Source organism: Aspergillus melleus, assembly GCF_016097325.1.
Source record: "Aspergillus melleus strain CBS 546.65 chromosome Unknown contig8, whole genome shotgun sequence".
Classification (NCBI taxonomy): Eukaryota; Fungi; Ascomycota; class Eurotiomycetes; order Eurotiales; family Aspergillaceae; genus Aspergillus; species Aspergillus melleus.
The window spans coordinates 23851-42442 of NW_025763377.1; the positions used below are offsets into that span (position 1 = coordinate 23851).

Consider the following 18592-nt stretch of genomic DNA (forward strand, 5'->3'; position numbering starts at 1 on the left):
TGATAAGTAACAATGAATAATCTTGGTTGAGTCTAGAATATGATATCCCTTGTGATAGATAGTCACAAGACTGATCAGACTCTGTTTCAGAAAAATATTGTGATGACATTTATGAATATTATTACTATGTCGGAGGCTGAAGAGTTCATTTTTTTGGTTAAACTGGCCAAAAATAAGATGATAGAATAAAAACAGACATTGAAGAAAGAATTTTATTTGTTGAAAATATTTATGCACGAAAAAATGCTTCCACTTCATCTGGTCCCGGATCTGATGCATGTGAAGAAATCAAGATTGAAATTGATTAATATAAATGATTCGTCGAAGGAACCATTGTTTTTCAAGAACAAACAATGTCTGATTATATGAATCTTGAAAGAAGTTAAATCTTGTTTGATTTTTAGTTATATTATTGCGAAGTTGATTCAGATGAAAAAAAAAAATTGCGATCTTTTAGAATTGATTCTTTCTTTTTTTCTTTTTTTTCAGCAAAAAGAAAGTGTCCAGAATCTGCCCGGCCAACCGGATCTGAAACTGAACAAAATTGTGAAAAATGCCCATGCTCAATTTCAATCTTTGATAATAAAGGATCTGTTGATTATTATTCCAGTAGATCTGGTCTAGATTAGTGGTCATATTTCGCATTTTCTTGTCAAAGACGCGCAGTCGTGTGATCCAGGCGAAAAGGAAGCGGATATTATAGAACATAAATCGCTCGCGCATTTCATTCAGGGCCTTAGATGCGTGGAAAACCTCTTTCTAGATGACTGTCTGTATTGTTTGTTGAATCATCAGTAGTTGGGCAATCTTAATCAAGACAAAGAGAAAACTAATATAAAAACAAGTATCTCGGAAAATCTGTTTTTCTGTATCTATCTTTAAAACAATTAGAAATCTCATTAGGATGTTGTCAAAGAGATCTCCAGTAAGTTAATAGTTCAAAAGGATAATAGAGAATTAAAGACATATTTGGTTTAATCCAGTTTATATCTCGTTCTTCTTATCTTCTCTCTTTTTATTCCTTTTTTTTTTTTCTTTTTCTTTCTTTTTCTTCTTCTTTAATCTCTGCAAGGTCTGGACGCGGCTCATCATGCAATTGAGCCATGCGAATTAGGATCGGGTTAGATAATGGACCAAACAAGTAAACTGACCGGGTGCGATAGACCGATACGTGAAACAAATCAGTCGCTGTCAGATCCGAATATAATGTTGGTAGGTGATGTTCTAAAGATTCATTAATAACGGGCGATCTCAGACGCGGGTGCGAACAAAGATGTTATTAATTTGCATCAGATCAAATTCATTGATTTTTCTTTTCCAGATGTATTGACAGACCTGACAAATCAAACAAAATATATTATTTGCAAGATAATCTAGCAGCGGTTCAATAGTAGGATCTGAAAAAGCATTCAACTAAACGATTGCAGGGAAGTTCTGTCTTTGAATATAACGCGTTTATTGAGTTAGATCTAATCAAAAATAAATTTCAATGATGTTCTGACAGATAAAAATAATGTTATATGTATTTTGTGTTGTTGTTCGACGGATCTGAATATCAGATATTACCTGGATGTGGGTGAACTCTGCCTCGCGGAGTAGAGGAATCTGGCGGGACTTTGTAAGTAAAGTAATAATAAAGAAGCTGCTGTCTGCTTGAAAAAAAAAGAAGTGTTGGCAGCTGATTGGCAGAGAAAAAGTAAAAAGGTTTTGAGTTGTATAATGTTTTTTTTTAGAAGCTGTCGTTGAGAATCATGCGTCTTATTTTGATGTTTAAAAAATGTTTTTTGTGACTAGATTACGTAAAAACAATGGAGACAGCGATAGTCTTAATGAACAGAAAGCTCTGAAATCGGCGTATTATCGAGAAATAGAATAAAGCAAAACTTGCCGGAAATAGGATTTCAGAATGATCGTTTGAACATTTAGACATCGATATCCTGACAAAAAGTCTTAATGACAGCAAAAGAATGTTTGGAATGACAGAAGACCAGATGGACTGAAACATGAGCTGGTAGCACGGCAAATTCACAGAGGATATAGATCCATAATCGATAAACATCACAATAAATGAAAAGATTCATGAAAGATAGATCGATAAATAGATTGATTCGTAAAAAGACTGGCCAATTGATGGATAGGAATAGAAAGAGAGAGAAGGGCGTACAGGAGAAAAAAAGATAACTGTTGTTGATGAATTTGCTTTATCGCGTCTCTACGCGTTAAACACATGCATATAGAGGAGTTTCAAATTTCAAGATATGATCTGTCTCTTTTCGTTTGGGCGGGCGAGGAAATGATGAGGGCACGCACCCTGGGAGACGGGACGACGTACAGAGGACGAATCAGGAGGGGGGAAAGGGAAGTGCAGGTCGGGTGCGGGACGGCCTACGTGGTACAGGGTCAGTCGGATCGCATAGTAATATCGCGCAGGGTCAGTTGGATCGCATAATAATGCCGCGCAGGGTCAGTCGGAGGAAGCCGGGGCAGAATCGGGACGGTGCGGGGGATGCAGAGACACATACAAATGCCGCGCAGGGTCATGCTTATGTCAGAAAGTGCGCAACGGGATCCGTATGGGCAACCGTAGTCGGCGGGCCGGGCGCCGCGGGGGGGCGACGAATGGTGTATCTAGGCGACTGTGCTTCGAAAGCACCACTATCTTACTTTTTAAGTTGGAATAAGCTGTTGGGATTGGACAAGGATACATCGTTCACAGCCGATTCGGGAAACAATAGCGTCAATGTTTTCACGTGAGAGAGGGAGACAATGCAGAATGCCTACAGAGGAGTAAACACGTTGACTAGTGTGATACTATATTAGATGGTTATTGTCTAGACTTTGGGAGTTGCTCTAACGGGAAGGCTGTGGTCCTGGGTCCAGTAGCAAGGAAGGCTTACAATGAGACTTTTCAAACTTTGATTAGGATGAGGACGCCAATCATCGAGCGAAATATACCTTGTGTTTCGGAGATACTACTGACACATGGAGATGGTATCGCAATCTTGCGGAAGGGATGGGATTTTGCCAGCCTGATTTAGCAATATCTGCATTGGTGGCGGACTCGGGGTTGAGAACGGTATTTCGATCTATAGTTGTGACGCGAGAAAGGCCGGTTGACTTAGTCCCGAGGAATCATTGAGCCTGTCAATGTCTTAATGAGGGTGGAGAGAACATGATCCCAGATATTCTGGTGTCTAAGAATAGGTAGAGACTCTTCTTAAGAGCTATGTATCCTTGTCTAGTTATAATTTGTATAATCCAAGATTTCCACCAGTTTATTTGTATATATATATATATATACCTATCTATCTATCTATATCTCTCTAAATGAATGTATTCAAAAAATCGTTCTTATCTGGCCGCGGAGAAAGTGAGGTAAAAATCAAGAATGCTAATGACTGGACCTGCGTCTAGCTTTCACTTCTTATATGTCTGCCAAATAGACTTTTGTTTAAGTCTTATATCGCATTAAGCTAAGAATCCTAATTACCAGTTCAGAGGCACGAAATCTTTTCATTGACTGAGGTTAATTGAAAGAATTGGGTGTATGAGCTGGCTTTGAATAATTCTAATAAGGAAACGTTTAATAGGACAAATAAGAAACTGAACGGCATTGTTGACAATGTCCGGTGGCGGAGTCTTGACAGACATTGCTAAATGCATGAATTGTCTAAGTGAATTGAGCAACATTGTCCCGGTGCAAGTACTCATGACTATAGCCTGGCTACAGGAATCATGCATCCCTAGGCTCCCTCCATCGTCTAGACACCAAGTAGAAGCCAAATCCAAGAATCCAGAGCACGGCCAGGATGATGGCCTGCAGTGGCGCAAAAACAGCCCCCCTCACGACAACAAACCCACTAACCACGGCAAAAACACCCGGAACCAAAATCAAGGGTTTATAGGGACGACGAAGCTCTGGCTCCCTGAAACGCAGAACAATCGCTCCTAGAACGGTCAGGAAGAAGAAGGAATACTCGCCGAGGCCGTTGAACGTCAGCAAGGCTCGGAAGTTGCCGAACAGAATGTAAAGGATCGGGAGTCCGGTGGACAGGATGATAGCGTTAATTGGTGCATCGGATCTGCCTGGTGTAGATGTGCCGAAGGCGGCGTTGTTTGACTCGTTCGATTTGATACCGACATGCCCAACGAAACCTAGAAACCGCGGAAGCCAGTTCAGATTTGCAGCTGCGACAACCATGCGCCCGGCTACGAAGGAATTGCCTAGCAGTGATCCGGCAACAACCAGGCAGATTACAATTGCAGCGAGAATACCAAATCCACGACCAAGGAGAAGGGTGATGGCAGTCTGGAATTTTAGTATATGTTTCTTTTGGTTCACAGGGGACGACTTACCACGGCCACGCTATCGGTTGTTGAAACCACGTTCCATGGGAGAAGGATGTAGTATGCTGCATTTGCCGTGATGAAACAAAATATGATGATCGGAACTGCGGTATTGATGGCCAAGGGGAGTTGACGGGCTGGCGCTGACAATTCCGCCGACACATAAATAGCCTTGATACGTTCGTTAGGTGGTCTCTTCACGCCGCATAGGCCCAACGTACCTTATCCCAGCCAGAATAAGCCCACAGGGCGCCATACAGCGCCGCTGAATAGTGGCCCAGGAACTCCCAGCTGTGCAATTGACTCCAGTCAATCAGACTTCCGTCGGGGGTTACGGTGTCCCTGAACCCGAACCACGGTTTGGTATGCCAATCCCTTGGTCCAGCATCGCGATTAATTCCCGACAGCTGAAGGATGACCACTACAATACCGGCTATCACGATGCCTGTGATCGCGACAAATTTGGTGGTGACGAAGAAGCCATTTAACCGCGTGCTAACTTTGGTACTAATCGAGTTGGCTACGCTGACAGCGACCAGCACCAAAATCGACAAAAGCTTATGTCCGATACTACCGGCCTGGTCGGTAACACCGGCTGCCGAGGAGATACTCTCCACAAAAACAATGCTTAGAATGGCGAGCGTTGCAGGCATCACGGCCACGATCCAAGTCCATGCCGCCAGGAATCCGAAGACGTCACCAAAGATGTATTGCAGATACGGCTGCACCCCTCCTATCCAAGTGTGAGACCATGGCTCGGTAGGAGTAAATTAGGATCACAAAACACACCTTCACCTGGAATTGCAGTCCCCAGCTCCGCCATGGTACTGGCTCCCGTCCAAGCCAGAATACCGCCGACCAGCCATACAATGAGAGCAGCTCCTGGCGATGGTACGTTGGTATCGATGGCACCGGGCGACGTGAAAACTCCACTCCCGATCACAATACTGATGACGATGCCGAATGCTTCAATGGTTCCTAGATTGCGTGCAAACGAGCGACGCTCGGCCGGTCGCGTAGACCCGGGTTCGGACGCAGCTCCGTATTCGGGCTCTGCACCACCATCCAGGAGGGGCCTTCCTGCTTCATAATCAGACGGTGTTTGAGAAATCGACATGATTAAGAGATGGAAGTGAGGTTAGAGAAAAAGAGAGAAGGAGCGATGAAGGGCAGCGAGGGGAGTCGGTCAGCGAATCACGCCATCGGCATCGCATCACGCGTTCCCCGCACATGCAGCCTCGAGACTAGCGGTATCTTGCTATCTTGGCAGTACCTGAAGTATGACTCGGTCAATCCTATCATATGAACCACATCCGAATAAGAGACCTCCAAAGTATACTGTTGAGGGTTTCCCTTGGTCAAGAGCAACCTTCTCTTGTGTCTTCAGTTCCACGACTGCCTGCCCTTGCGCGGATGACAGTCTCCCGGGCTAGATCGTTGCTGTATGGATTATACGTCGGACAGAATCCCAAGCTGCCCCTGGAGACACCGGAAAGTCATCGAGGTAGGTTTGCCAAACTGACGATGAGAGTAATCCTCTTTTGAGGGGCGAGAAGAGTGTTGAAATCAGTGTCTCCATCGCGTGGAGAAGGGAGGGACACCACACTGCCCCAAACGGTTAGACTGCCAAGGCGGATACGCGGAAATCCCGAGTCACTGATCGTTTTAATCTCAAGTGAGATGGATCACTTCTCTTCCCACGAATACTGAATAGTAACCCCATTTCCTCTTGCCATGGATGTTCCCGTCGCGGCCAATGCCCTCGGGACGATCGGTGCGGTGAGTCAATTTTTCTCCCCGTCTCCCCATATACCTCGAATTAAGTTCACTGACATGCGTTTCACAAAGGTATGTTGGTCGATTCAGGTAGGTTAGATCTTGAGATCTGGGAAGTCGAGTGAGCCTGGCATAGTATCAATCAGCTACTCCCACAAATAATCATCAATTATCGGCGCCATGATACCGAAGGTCTACAGCCGTCGATGATGTTGTTGTGGGCTGCAGCCGGCGTGCCACTCGGGGTGTATAACATTGTCGAGGAGTTCAACGTCGCTCTCCGCATCCAACCCCAGATTTTGACAGCTCTCAGTTTGGCCACATGGGCACAGTGTCTATACTATGGCAAGGTTTGAGCCCCTTTCTAAGTGCTTTGACGTGCATGACTCAGGCTATCCAGGAATATTCCATTCCAAAATGTATTGCAGCTGTTGTTCCTCTGCTAGCGGGGCTGGGCGGCATTGAGGTAGGACTGGTGTTTGCCCTGAAGGCGGCCGAAAATCGCGACCTAGGTTGGCCCATGACTTTGATGGCAGTGCTCAGCGCGTGCCTTCTAGCTGCCGGCGTTCTCACGCATTACTGGGACATCTATGTCCACCGGACGGTTCGAGGAATCAGCTTCTTATTCGTTGGCATTGATGCGGCTGGAGACTTGTTCTCTCTGGTATCTGTCTGTGAGTTTTTCGTTTGGCCGGCCGAGGAATATAGCTGATTCTGTTCACCAAGTGTTCGAACCGACGGTTGATGTTCTTGGAATGGTCATATATGGCACGGAGCTGGTACTGTGGATTGGTATCTTTGTATGCGGCGGCATCTTCAATCTCCGACCTTGGATCCAAAGTTGCACGAAGAAGCGCAATGAACGCGAACAGGAACCTGAGCCGGTGTCTTTGCATGACATGCCGTCTTCGACGTCGGTCTTCCGGACGGCTTCGGGGTCGGATGTCGTTGCTAGGAGACCGCGAACTCATGTGTTTGAGTTTTAATCACGATTGTCGATCTACAAGGCTCTACCTTATAGACGGGGTAAATCGTAATCATAGTATATAGAGAACGTTGCGTCACTATCTTGTATCTGCGGCCTGGAGAGACAGAATGGCGGGCCGAACGTGACCAGCCGGGAAGCGTCCGACGCCGCCCCACCACTTCTCCCCGCCACCCTCGACAACCCGAGCAACTCCCTATCCCACCATCAACGTGTCTAGATCGCAACCATGAGCGAACTGGGTCACAGAACATCTCAGGTGCTCCGGAAGTCGTTCGCGTGCGATGAGTGCAAACGGCGCAAAGTCCGCTGTTCCGGGGAAGAGAATTGCTCCAATTGTCTCCGAGATGACAAAGCATGCCGGTACACCTCCCCGTCTCAGCGGCTCTGGTCGCTTCAGAGGTAGGTCTTCTGGATCTTCAATTTGGCTGTAAAATAGGCTAATGCGTTTGTTCAAGACGCCTCCACGAATCGGAGAGAATACGAAGGGAAATGGAAATTGCCTGGAAAGCATACCTGCCCACGGTTGATCTGCAAGAGGCAATCCGTAGCACACGAGGCAGCCCTCCAGACACAGCCGCGACCGTGAAAAGAAAGCGCAAGCTGAGCAACGAAGTGGAGCATCCTACCGAACAGACCTCGTCGGGCATCACGGAGCACAGCAATGCGGAGGACTACGAGTTCGACGAGTCGCAAGACTTTGACAACTCGATTGACGGCATGGGCTTCCTGACGGTCGATCCGCACAAGGCAGGCTATACTGGTCCGCAGTCTGGCATCGCCGCCTTGAAGTTTCTGCAGTCGCTTCCGCTTTACCTCCCACTGAATAGCATCAACACTCCTTCGTCGCTCGATGAGGACGGCCTTCCGACCGCATCTCAGCCAATCGAGGTATTGAACCGCTATATCGATGAGTATTTCTCCCTCTTCCACCCCGCCTATCCTATTCTTCATGAGGGTACTTTCCGTGCTCGAGTTTCGGGTATGTCTCCCAACGTTGACCATCTGGAAACGCCCTGACGACCGGTAGGTGCGCTTGCAAAACCCAGAGATGGCTCTTGGCCCTTACTGTATAACACTGTCCTTGCAATCGGGGCCTTTGTGGGCGACTCGAACGTGTCAAAATGTGATATTCCATTCTACCAAGAAGCGCCGCGGCATTTGACGATGGACGTCCTCGAGAAGGGGTCGTTGAGTTATGTCCAAGCCATTACGCTGATGGCGAACTACCTACAAAAGCGCAACAAGCCAAATGCGGGGTTCATTCTTATCGGCATTGGCTTTAGCATGGCCCTCGCCATAGGGTTGCACCGGGAATTTGCTATGCCGAGCACGTCACCGTTCACAATGGAAATACGTCGACGAGTCTGGTGGACACTGTTCGTTTTTGTTTCTGGGGCGCAGTTGACGCTAGGAAGGCCGGCCGTGTCTCTGGTTGGCGTGAACATCAGACTCCCTGCGAACTTGGATGACCACGACCTTGCCGTTGATATGGAAGAATTATCCGACTCGAGACCAGAAGCAACGATAACTTCCTGCTTGATCGCCCAGGTCAAACTGGCTAAGATCGCCAATGCCATCCAGGTAGAGCTTCTAACGCACTACCGACCAACCTACGAGAAGGCCGTAAAGCTAGAGGAAAACATCGCCGATTGGTGGAGAGACCTTCCGCCCTACTGTCATCCCGATGCGCACCTGCAACCACATCTTGAATTGGCAAAACGAGTGCTCATATGGAGATCGTTTCATCTGCGTATTGTTCTCAATCGGCCATTTCTCTTCGAAGCTATAGCTACAAGGTCGGGGTTAAGTACAAGCGCGGGACCTGTCAAGTCTTGCCTCACGGCTGCGGACGAGTGTGTTGTGTCCATTTGTGGATTCCTCGACTCCACCGAAAATAGGAAAAGGGGGATAGCTTGGTACGCTACGTACTGGTTGATTACAGCAAGCTTTGTCCAGGCGACATGCTACATATATTGTCCCTCGCATCCGCTGGCTCAAAGCTGGAAGAACCACCTACAACAAGCGGTTAGTTGTCTGGGAAGACTTGGAGCCTCGCACGACATGGCGTTACGCGCTCAAAACATTCTGCAAAAGCTTCTTGGTGACGTTCCCTCTTTCCCATTCCCGAGGGAAGTGACTAACAATCAACAGAGCAAGTGTACGAGCAAGACGTGGGCGAAGGGTTCGGCGAGAACCTCACGGCTACCCCATTAGGATCGTCTGTAGTGCCCCCTGCAACATCCCAAAATCAGGCAATCTATAACCCGTTATCAATGGGTCTAGAGGATAGTCTGACTTGGTATCCGCAAGGCGCATCCAATGCAGAGCTTTTGGATGCGGCCGGTGGTTTTATGATTCAAAACCTTTTTGAAGGATCCGATGATTATGCGGGAGCCCCGTGGATGCCGATTTAATTGAGGCCTCCACAAAGACAGTTAAACTATGACGGATCATCCTATCCTATAAGAGCAATTAGAGGTGGTCCTCTTTTCCGACGACCTTGGCCTATTCGATGACGATTAAGGAGCATATCCCGCCTAGCCGGATATCCATGCTAATATACTATATGGAAGGATTCAGATTGAACGGGTCCCGCAGGTATTTGACGGATACGTGGAAAGAGACGAACCTCTATTCCCGGCCAAGGGCCTTACGAAATACATGCCATGACTACACGTGCGAATAGATACCATAAGACTCATGCCTAATCCACATGCTCCGTGCTAGGCGAATCCCGGGCCTTGGAAGGGACAACATACTGAGACTGCTTTGCGTTCCGCTGGACCTCTGCATCTTCATGTTCGATGAACCGGAGTGGACGTTTTGTCGAAACGGCATCCGGATCACCGACCACAATGAGCGGCGGGTTAGAACGATAATAGGCGTCAATGTCTTCCAGCGTCCGGTTTGCTATATCGCAGTCAGTATGGAAAAAACGAGATCCTGTCAAAACTTTTAATGGACATGAACGAACCTGTCTCTGGGTACAAGAAGTAAATTGTTGGCAGAAAGACCGCATTCATAACTGTCCACACGATCCAGAATCTCCATCCAATGTTTTGAATGCCGATGGGTGTGATCTCGACGATAGCAAAATTCGTGATCCTTGATCGTCATGCATTAGTTTCGAAGTAAGAATCGACTCCAAGGACAGTTCGAATCTTACCAGTTTGTCGCCGTCGAGACTGCTGCTCCTTTGGTTCTCATTGATAATGAGTTGATCTCAGTCGGGTACAACCACGGCACACCGAGCATGCCGATTCCAAACGCCACATGGTATAAAAAGAAAAAGGCGACTGATGCAGTAGCGTACACTCGATCCTTTTCGGCGAGACTAAGGAGAATAGTAATAACCAGGAACGAAACAAACTGGCCAAATCCAGACAGCATCATTAATCCTCGGCGACCAAATTGTTCCACCATGGTGACGGCCATGCAGGAGAAGAAAAAGTAAGACGTTGCATTGCAGGCTGTCAGTAGTCGTGACATGCTATTTGAGAGACCGACCGAGTTTATGAGCACTAGGGGGAGGTAGTAGCTCATGATGTTGATTCCTACGGGGAGATATCAAACGTTAATGAAAATGAAAGAAAAAGAAGGTTGTTACAAGACTCACCCTGGAATTGCTGCATCGCTTGTGTGCCAGCCCCTAGAAGCAATCTCCGGAGGGTCTTTGTACCGTCAGACTTGGTTCCCCGCAGAAGATCCCGCCACCGAACAGCTTCTTCCCTCTCATACCGAATACTGAATTGGATCTCGTCATGCTGAGTGGTGATATATGGGTCGTCGACAGCCTTGGCCTCAATACATGCGAGCACTTGAAGTGCCTCGTCCTTGCGACCATGAGAAATGAGCCACCTAAGAGTGTGCGTCAGTGTATTCTGTGTTTCGCACCGGATGGGAGCATAGATACCTAGGAGACTCAGGAAGCCAAGGTATGGTAATAAACAGCACGAATATAAAGAAGAACTGCAAGGCAATCGGCAAACGCCACGCGATAGGTCCCTCGTGGAAGGATAGGCCGTAATTGATCCAATTGACAATACAATAACCACCGACGTTCAGCCCCAGTTCAAATATTACCAGCTTTCCTTTCCATTTCGCCTGCGCTGTTTCGGTTTGCCAGATGGGCGCTGTTGCTGTATTGATGCCGTTGCCGATTCTGCGCAGTGTTAGCATCTTTCAATTCTGGGTGCAAAGGAAGGTGGTTTCAATGGCACAGATTACATACCCCAGCACAACCCGACCCACGAACATTTGCGCCAGACTGTACGAAGACGCCTGAAGAATGGTTCCGATGGCCATAAAGGCGGTCCCTAGCAGGATGCATTTCTTTCGACCCAATCGGTCTCCGACGGTGAAGGCTAGAATGGCACCGAGAAAGCAGCCAACATCATAAATGGCGGTGACCGTGGAAAGTGTCTTGGTTTTAGTAGGGCCAACCAGATCATGGAGTTCGAGAAAGTCGTCCGTTACAACAACGCCGCCTGGAGATGGATGTTAGTCGAAGAAGGTGCAGCGACGAAGGAAAGGAGCGACTGACTGAAAACACCCTGATCATATCCAAACAGCGTCATATCGGTGCCGCAAGCAACCTGCAGTTCATCCCCAGGATGTTAAGAAATTGCCGAACACAGTCGAATGCGATATAAACTCACCGTCAGCCAAAACGTGAGCCATCCTCCGGTCAGTCCGAAGTAAGGCTTCTCCGCGGATACCATCGTACGAGCTAATCGTCGGGGTAGCAAAGCGTACAGCGTTGGAGAAAACATTGCGAGTAGTACCGCCCCCTCCCCCCAGCCGGATTTTATACCCTCTCCCATTTCAATTCGGCCCGGAAGGGGCAAGCACAGTGGCCCGACGGGTTACATCTCAGACTAGAGACTAGACTAATCCGGGATGCGGGGGGGCCAGACCGTGGGGGAACAGTGAACAAGATGCCGTTGATCGGCCTGAAACGCAACACAAGTCATGCGATGGTTCATTCAATCCGGCTCCCATCCCCTCGAGTGACCATCTCGGTCTTGTCCGTAATTTGTGGAATTAGGCTGTAAATCGACGCCCAGTCTGTCGTGCTTCGGGATGCCAGTGGGGGTGCAGTGCGTCATGGTTGATGGCTGAGAATCCGGGGATGGCACGCCAAGACCTTTCTCCTTTGGGTTACTCCGGCCTCCCCTGACCGTGCATCCGTCCAATCACGGCGTTATCCCCGAAGGCTCTCGGATCACCCCCGAGGCTCTTCTGGTCCTAATTAGCCTGTTGTCACCCTGGCGGGTCGACAGGCTTCTTTCGGCTCGCTGGTCTGATGACCTCGGGGCGTCATACTGATTCGGACGGCTTACTACGCCTAGCAGATCCAACAAAAAATTACTACAGTCTACCAAACCTGGGCGATGACAAACTATGAAACCGGCACTGCTGATTTTGACTAATTCATAGAGGGGAGCATATCTTCACTAGTTCACATCATCAGGCATAGTCCAATTCTAACTGCCATGAGCCGAGCGCTCAATGGCTGACATGATCTCGTTTTCATTGAGCAACTCTTTCTCGATCACAACATCTAGGAACGGCCTTTTTTCTGCTAGGGCTGCGCGAACAATAGTCGAGACCTGCGCATAACCAAGGGTAGGCACGAGGGCAGTGGCCAACGCACTGGATGCCAGCAAATGCTTCCGCGAAACATTTTCATTTGCAATGATGCCGTCTATGCACCGACGAGCAAAGGTCTCGGTCGCCCCGTTGAGTAAACGGATGCTATCGAGAAGGCGGTCGCACACCAGTAACTCAAAGTGATTGATTTCCAGCATCCCTTGCTGGCATCCCATTGCAATCGCGGTGTCGTTACCGGTAATAGCAAGGGCCACTTGACAAACCGCGATAGGGATGACCGGATTTACCTTCCCCGGCATAATTGAGGATCCGGCCTGGACTGATGGTAGAATGATCTCGTTAATCCCGCCATTGGGGCCGGAGGACAGAATGATCAGATCATTGGCGATCTTCCATAGTGAGTTTGCAGTATTGCGCAATTCCGCTGAAAGACGCGCGCATGTGTCCATGTTTTGCATGCCGTCAAACGCGTCATTTGTCGGTTGTATATTTGCGTGGAATAATGCTGACATATGCCGGAACACAGCATCCTTGTACCCTTGTTGAGACCCAAACCCTGTCCCGACAGCTGTGCCTCCCAAGGGAACCGTCAGAAACTGCTCACGAACAGATTTAAGTTGCTCTGCGTGTCGTCGGACGACCGCTTCGTAGCCTCCAAATGCCTGGCCGAGGGTCATGGGTTGCGCATCTTGAAGGCAGGTCCTCCCGAGGCGGAGGACCGATTGATATTCCTCACGTTTCCTCGCCAATGCATCGGCCAGCTGGCTAAGGGTACGCAAAGCCCCTTCCAATGCATCATGCACAGCCAACTTCATAGCGGTGGGAACCACATCATTCGTGGACTGTCCTAGATTGACGTGATCATTCGGATGAACGAAGCTGTAGTCTGAAAGCTCCCGGCCAGAGGCCCTCGCCACGGTGTTTGCAATCACCTCGTTCACATTCATGTTGGTCGAGGTGCCACCTGAACCCTCTAGCATGTCAACGACAAGATGTGAGTCGTGTTTTCCGGTTTTAATTTCTGCGCAGGCTGAGAAGATAGCATCTGCCTGTTCCACCGTCAGGCTACCAATTTCACGGTTTGCAAGGGCCGTTGCTTGTTTTATTGTGGCGAAAGCGTTTATGAAGGTCGGCCATGTTGCAATAGATCGACCGGAGAGGGGGAAATTTGTGAGTGATCGATAGGTGTTGATGCCGAATAGTACATCGACGGGGAGTTCTAATTCGCCGATATTATCTTTTTCAACCCTTGAGCTCTTCATTCGCAAGGACTTCTCGGAGCTCTGGGCTTGCATAGTCACAGTCATAGCGTTATTCCACTGTATGTCTGGTTTCGGTATGTGCAGAGAAGTCTCTCGATATTTCTTGGGTTGCCGTTTGCTGGCCTGTTGGGATCGTCGCTTTGCAAAACACTGGAGGCGGAGCTCGAATTAAGAGTCAGTCGCAGGTGATCAATCAGATGATAGCTTCTTAGAAACCAGGACTACTTACCGTATAGATCGCTTATTCAATGGGCAGTCGTGCGTTGGACGAGTACACGGCGATATATATCTTCTCTCTTGAAGCCTCTGCGGTCCAAGAGATTTGAAGCGGAGTAATTTGTCATGAGCGGATGAAGCAAGATAAATACACACGGTAGATCACGCTTTCGAAATTTCGTGTCTTCGCAGCATGGTGTCCAGGTGAGGGAATTCTACCGCTCCCCAAGAGCATTCCATGAGACCCCACAGTCCGCGTCGGCCGCTACGGCCCATGTGAAAAGTTTGATTGGCCGATTCATGCATCCAGGTTCTTGAGCAATTTAGAATCCACGCCATTCAGAACATTAAGACGACAAGTGCGGGCACATATCTTCACCGGAAATCATTGCGAGAGTCTATAGATCCTCAGAGAGCGGAACATCATTTGCCATATTCCCTGCCGAGTACACTCCTCATGACTTGCCGGATCTAAGCTGGGCTACCAAGTCTTGTGCTCTGGCCGTAGCGGCCGAATGGACCCACCGGACTGGTCGCCATGCCCCACTCCGTGATGTCATCTGTCCAGGGCCATCTACAAGGCCCCGGTCATTTGTTTAGCCAAAGATAACGCAGATAGGTTAGCATTGCCTACTCCGGGCTATGAAAATGTCGAGGAATTTACACCAGACCGGGGGCCTTTCGCATGAACGTACATGGCTTGTTGAAATCAGGTCCCGTCTTACAATAATCCACACCTATCTACAGAGTAGTGTGATTAGACGCCCTGGCCTAAAGCTACCGTTGTCTGTCTATGGCTTTTCCATGGTCATGATGATCTAGCAATTGAAGTCTTTCTGAGTACGATACATAAACATATTGCTATGATAGCCCTCTTCTTCCCTAAACTGTTGTAATACATTAATAAAGTCACCTACATCGGGTATCTGCGATCTGTTAATTAAGAGAACTTACATATATGTTACCTTAGTAGCGCAAAATTAACAGAAAAATCCTACCTACCTGTTCACAGCCCTCAGAGTACGACGAAAGAGAAATGAAGAACAGTAACATAAGGGGGCGGAGACTCGCTAGTGGTCACCCACCCAATTAAGGTACATACCAACTGGCCGGCGTGTGGCTTAAGAACGGCTGAGCACGGGAACTGTTCTCCGCACCCTATAGCCGTAGCCATGCACTCCCTTGGTTCTATTTAGATAGTAGGTAGGATAGAAAGGTATGTTAGTATTGAAATCTGTCATCCGATTACTTTCCTTCGGCATCTGTATACCACCCATGCCAGGGGATGCATATTCATTCATCTGTTATAACCTTAATCTATCATTATGCCATGGCATGACGGATTGCAAAAGCTTGCAGGTACCTTAAGATGGACCATGGGTCTATTGATTGGAAAGAATATCATTGATCGTGTATCACTGTCTCATAATAGACGCATCATGGCTATCGATCAGACAGTGGATTGCTACCGGGCGACAAGCCTTCCCTATGTTTGTTCATACAATATACACATCTTCGAGCCTAGTCAAGTTCCGTCTTCTTGGTATGTGGACATACCCAGAATAATCGACAATCAAGTACCGACCTGCTAGAACCGCAACTCAACACGCCCGCCAACCCAAAGGTAGATGAACCCGAACTCAGGGGTGAGATGGGCAAGTATGCTCGGCGAATACAACCCGCTGAGGTGACCAGACTTGCGGAGGCCCTGGGGAAAACAAGTATTCTGGAGACCGGTTCCTCATAGGAAGATGAAAACCAAGCGGGAGGAGGGATAGCCATGCCTGTCCAGCCGCTTCTTCTTGGAAAGTCCCCCAGCCTTACGGAGCGCTTAGGGAAGACGGGTACTCCGGAGAGGAAGGGAAAAAGCACATTCGACCTTGTTGACACAATCTCTTCAATGGATAGAATCGTCGAGAGATGCCAAAATCTACCAGTTTCCCCCGTCTCTTTTCATCGACCTGGAAGGCGTCAACCTTGGTCGTGGAGGAAGTATATCTATTATGCAGATATACATCAGACCTCTTAACCACACCTATCTCATCGATTTCTACACTCTAAAAGAGAAGGCATTTGTTCAGAATGGAGCTAGTGACAAGATCCCCTGTGATACACTACAGGCAGCCGAGCCCCAAAGGTTATTTTTGACGTTCGTAATGATTCAGACGCTCCTTATCACCACTTTGGGATCAAGCTCGCCGGAGTGCAAGATTTGCAATTGATGGAGCTTGCAACACGCACCGGCAGAAGAAGTTTCGTTTCTGGGTTGAAGAAATGCGTCGAGCGTGAATTGGTCCTGACTATGGCAGAACGACAGGCGTTGACCGCTTCAAAGGAAAAAGGGATAAAGCTTTTCGCCCCTGAGCACAGAGGAAGCTAGGAGGTTTTCAATAAACGACCACTGCACCAAGACATTGTTCACTACTGTGTACAAGAAATCCACTACTTGCCGAAGCTGTGGGAAAAATACAATAAGAAATTGACTACACAATGGAGGGCAAAGGTGGAGGTGGAAACCAAGAACCGCGTTCGGTTCTCCCAGTCTCCGGGGTTTGATGGCAAGAGTAAGAATATGGCCTCCGGGCCAAGTGGTTGGAATTGATCTAATGACATGCTATGTATGTCGCCGCCCAGCGAGTGAGAATGTACAACAAGTAATGAGTGAATGCGTTAGCTGTGCGAAATTCAGATTGATCACTACGCAGAGACTTCATCCCCGCGTAGATTTGATAGTCTGTAATAGTTTTGTCAAAAAGGCTCGCTAGATCTAACAATCATAGTACCAACTTGCAAGTGTCTGGATACAGCGTCACCTGGTTGAATTAATGAATCTGGTAGGGCATTCTGAAAACATTATATGCTCTGGCCCGGGACTGCAATTCGCCCTTCGCCGACCGACACAGCGTCGCCCTGAAGCAATACCTCTGCTAACTTCTCCCCATCCTCACTCCGAGCAACCCGAACATAGATATCGTTTCTCCGCCCCATCTCCACTCCTTGAATTATGTGATAGTGGAACGGTCCGCTGCCCTGCTCCTTTGGTTCTTTCAATGCCAAAAAGCAGGCTAACGTAGACGACGCGCTGCCAGTTCCGGGGTCTTCCCAGGTGACGAACATCCTTGTTCTAAGCTGTCTGTAACCTTGATCATCCTTCCCCAGGTCAACAAAGTATTTGGTCCCGATTAAGCCCACGTTCCATCCTTCGTCCAGAAATGGTGGGTTGACGCAATCCTCAATCAATCCGCCAGAGAGCTTGGCTAGAGACTCGACATCACTGACGGCGGCTAGGACGAATGAGAGGCCGTTCACAATAGACACGGCGGGCGAGGCATCAGAGACTGAGGATATGTTGGAAGGAATTTGCGCCTGGTGAATGTGGAAATCTACTGGAATGTGCGCGCTCACAAGGCCAGTTTTTAAATCCTGGGAAAGGGGAATATGGCCCGCTTTAGTCACCAAGGATTTCAAATTTTCAGAGACAGCCGGGGAATAGTTCCGAAAGACATAGGCGGCGGTTCCAATCGTGGGATGACCGGCAAACGGAATCTCACATTTTGGTGTAAAAGTATCGATGGCGAGAGTCTCGACTGGGGTCTGACAATCTCCGGATGGTTCATGTAAGAAAATTGTTTCCGAGAGATTAAACTCCACAGCGATCTTTTGTTTTATCTCTTGAGATAAGGATGATTTGTAGCTTGCAGGAACGCGCACAATTGCCAGTGGGTTTCCTAGGAATGGGGTGTTTGTGAAAACATCCACCAAAGCATAATTCAGGAACATCTCGAATTCAACTTCTGGGGTAAAATATAATGGAGGTCGAATGGCGAGGATTGAATAACGGCGAGGTTCCTCGGGCGCAGAGATGTCGTTTCGCTCCTCTTATAGGGTCACCGCGAAATCTCCTCGGCCCATCCGTACGCCTTGCTGTCATTGCCGGATATTCGCGGGTCCGAACATCGGTTAGATTGCGGCATCGGTTCGCTCGGCAGGTATCCATTTTTACTGCGACCCTGTCCGAGCCAACCAGCACCGGGTCCCGCTGTCTTGATATTGGGATGTAAAAGATCTTCAAGAAAGACACAAGATGAAGCTTTTAATGGGTGAATTCACTACCATATCTCAACATCTTATTTGAAAGCAAAACCAATACATTCCTCTGTATTCACTATAGAGATCGTGAGTACATCACTAACCCCTCGTCAATGGGCAATACAAGACAAATGGAGCACCCGGCGAACTGACGCCTACCTCCAAGTACTCACTACTATTTCCGGGGCCAGCTATAAGTATTGTGACGATTTACAAAACTCTTGGCACCTGGCACCTAGCTCCTATTCTTGCCATACAGTCTCTTCTAGTAGATTAGGTCTCGTTGTTAAGTCTCGTTGTA

General features: G+C 48.2%; 7 protein-coding genes across 7 annotated transcripts; 3 read left to right on the forward strand and 4 right to left on the reverse strand.

The window, feature by feature from the left end:
* Positions 1-3733: 3733 nt before the first annotated feature.
* On the reverse strand, positions 3734-5464 carry LDX57_012114 (uncharacterized protein; the record flags this gene model as incomplete). The annotated part of the gene is made up of 4 exons (XM_046093848.1): positions 3734-4309; positions 4357-4518; positions 4569-5080; positions 5137-5464. 4 exons carry the CDS (start codon positions 5462-5464, stop codon positions 3734-3736), a joined length of 1578 nt encoding a protein of 525 aa, XP_045949827.1.
* An 868-nt stretch (positions 5465-6332) lies between these two features.
* LDX57_012115 (uncharacterized protein) lies at positions 6333-7109 on the forward strand (the record flags this gene model as incomplete). The annotated part of the gene is made up of 3 exons (XM_046093849.1): positions 6333-6473; positions 6524-6797; positions 6850-7109. The coding sequence occupies 3 exons, from the start codon at positions 6333-6335 to the stop codon at positions 7107-7109; spliced, it is 675 nt and encodes a 224-aa protein (XP_045949828.1).
* Positions 7110-7337: 228 nt separating this feature from the next.
* Positions 7338-8128, forward strand: LDX57_012116 (uncharacterized protein; the record flags this gene model as incomplete). Its single annotated transcript, XM_046093850.1, has 2 exons — positions 7338-7510; positions 7567-8128. 2 exons carry the CDS (start codon positions 7338-7340, stop codon positions 8126-8128), a joined length of 735 nt encoding a protein of 244 aa, XP_045949829.1.
* Positions 8129-8275: 147 nt separating this feature from the next.
* LDX57_012117 (fungal specific transcription factor domain-containing protein) lies at positions 8276-9525 on the forward strand (the record flags this gene model as incomplete). The annotated part of the gene is made up of 2 exons (XM_046093851.1): positions 8276-9212; positions 9263-9525. 2 exons carry the CDS (start codon positions 8276-8278, stop codon positions 9523-9525), a joined length of 1200 nt encoding a protein of 399 aa, XP_045949830.1.
* A 290-nt stretch (positions 9526-9815) lies between these two features.
* Positions 9816-11883, reverse strand: LDX57_012118 (sugar porter family MFS transporter; the record flags this gene model as incomplete). Its single annotated transcript, XM_046093852.1, has 8 exons — positions 9816-10021; positions 10086-10216; positions 10278-10665; positions 10728-10969; positions 11025-11273; positions 11343-11598; positions 11655-11706; positions 11770-11883. 8 exons carry the CDS (start codon positions 11881-11883, stop codon positions 9816-9818), a joined length of 1638 nt encoding a protein of 545 aa, XP_045949831.1.
* A 714-nt stretch (positions 11884-12597) lies between these two features.
* Positions 12598-14019, reverse strand: LDX57_012119 (aspartate ammonia-lyase; the record flags this gene model as incomplete). Its single annotated transcript, XM_046093853.1, has 1 exon — positions 12598-14019. One exon carries the CDS (start codon positions 14017-14019, stop codon positions 12598-12600), a length of 1422 nt encoding a protein of 473 aa, XP_045949832.1.
* A 3036-nt stretch (positions 14020-17055) lies between these two features.
* On the reverse strand, positions 17056-17982 carry LDX57_012120 (PhzF family phenazine biosynthesis protein; the record flags this gene model as incomplete). The annotated part of the gene is made up of 1 exon (XM_046093854.1): positions 17056-17982. The coding sequence occupies one exon, from the start codon at positions 17980-17982 to the stop codon at positions 17056-17058; it is 927 nt and encodes a 308-aa protein (XP_045949833.1).
* Between the last annotated feature and the right edge of the window lie 610 nt (positions 17983-18592).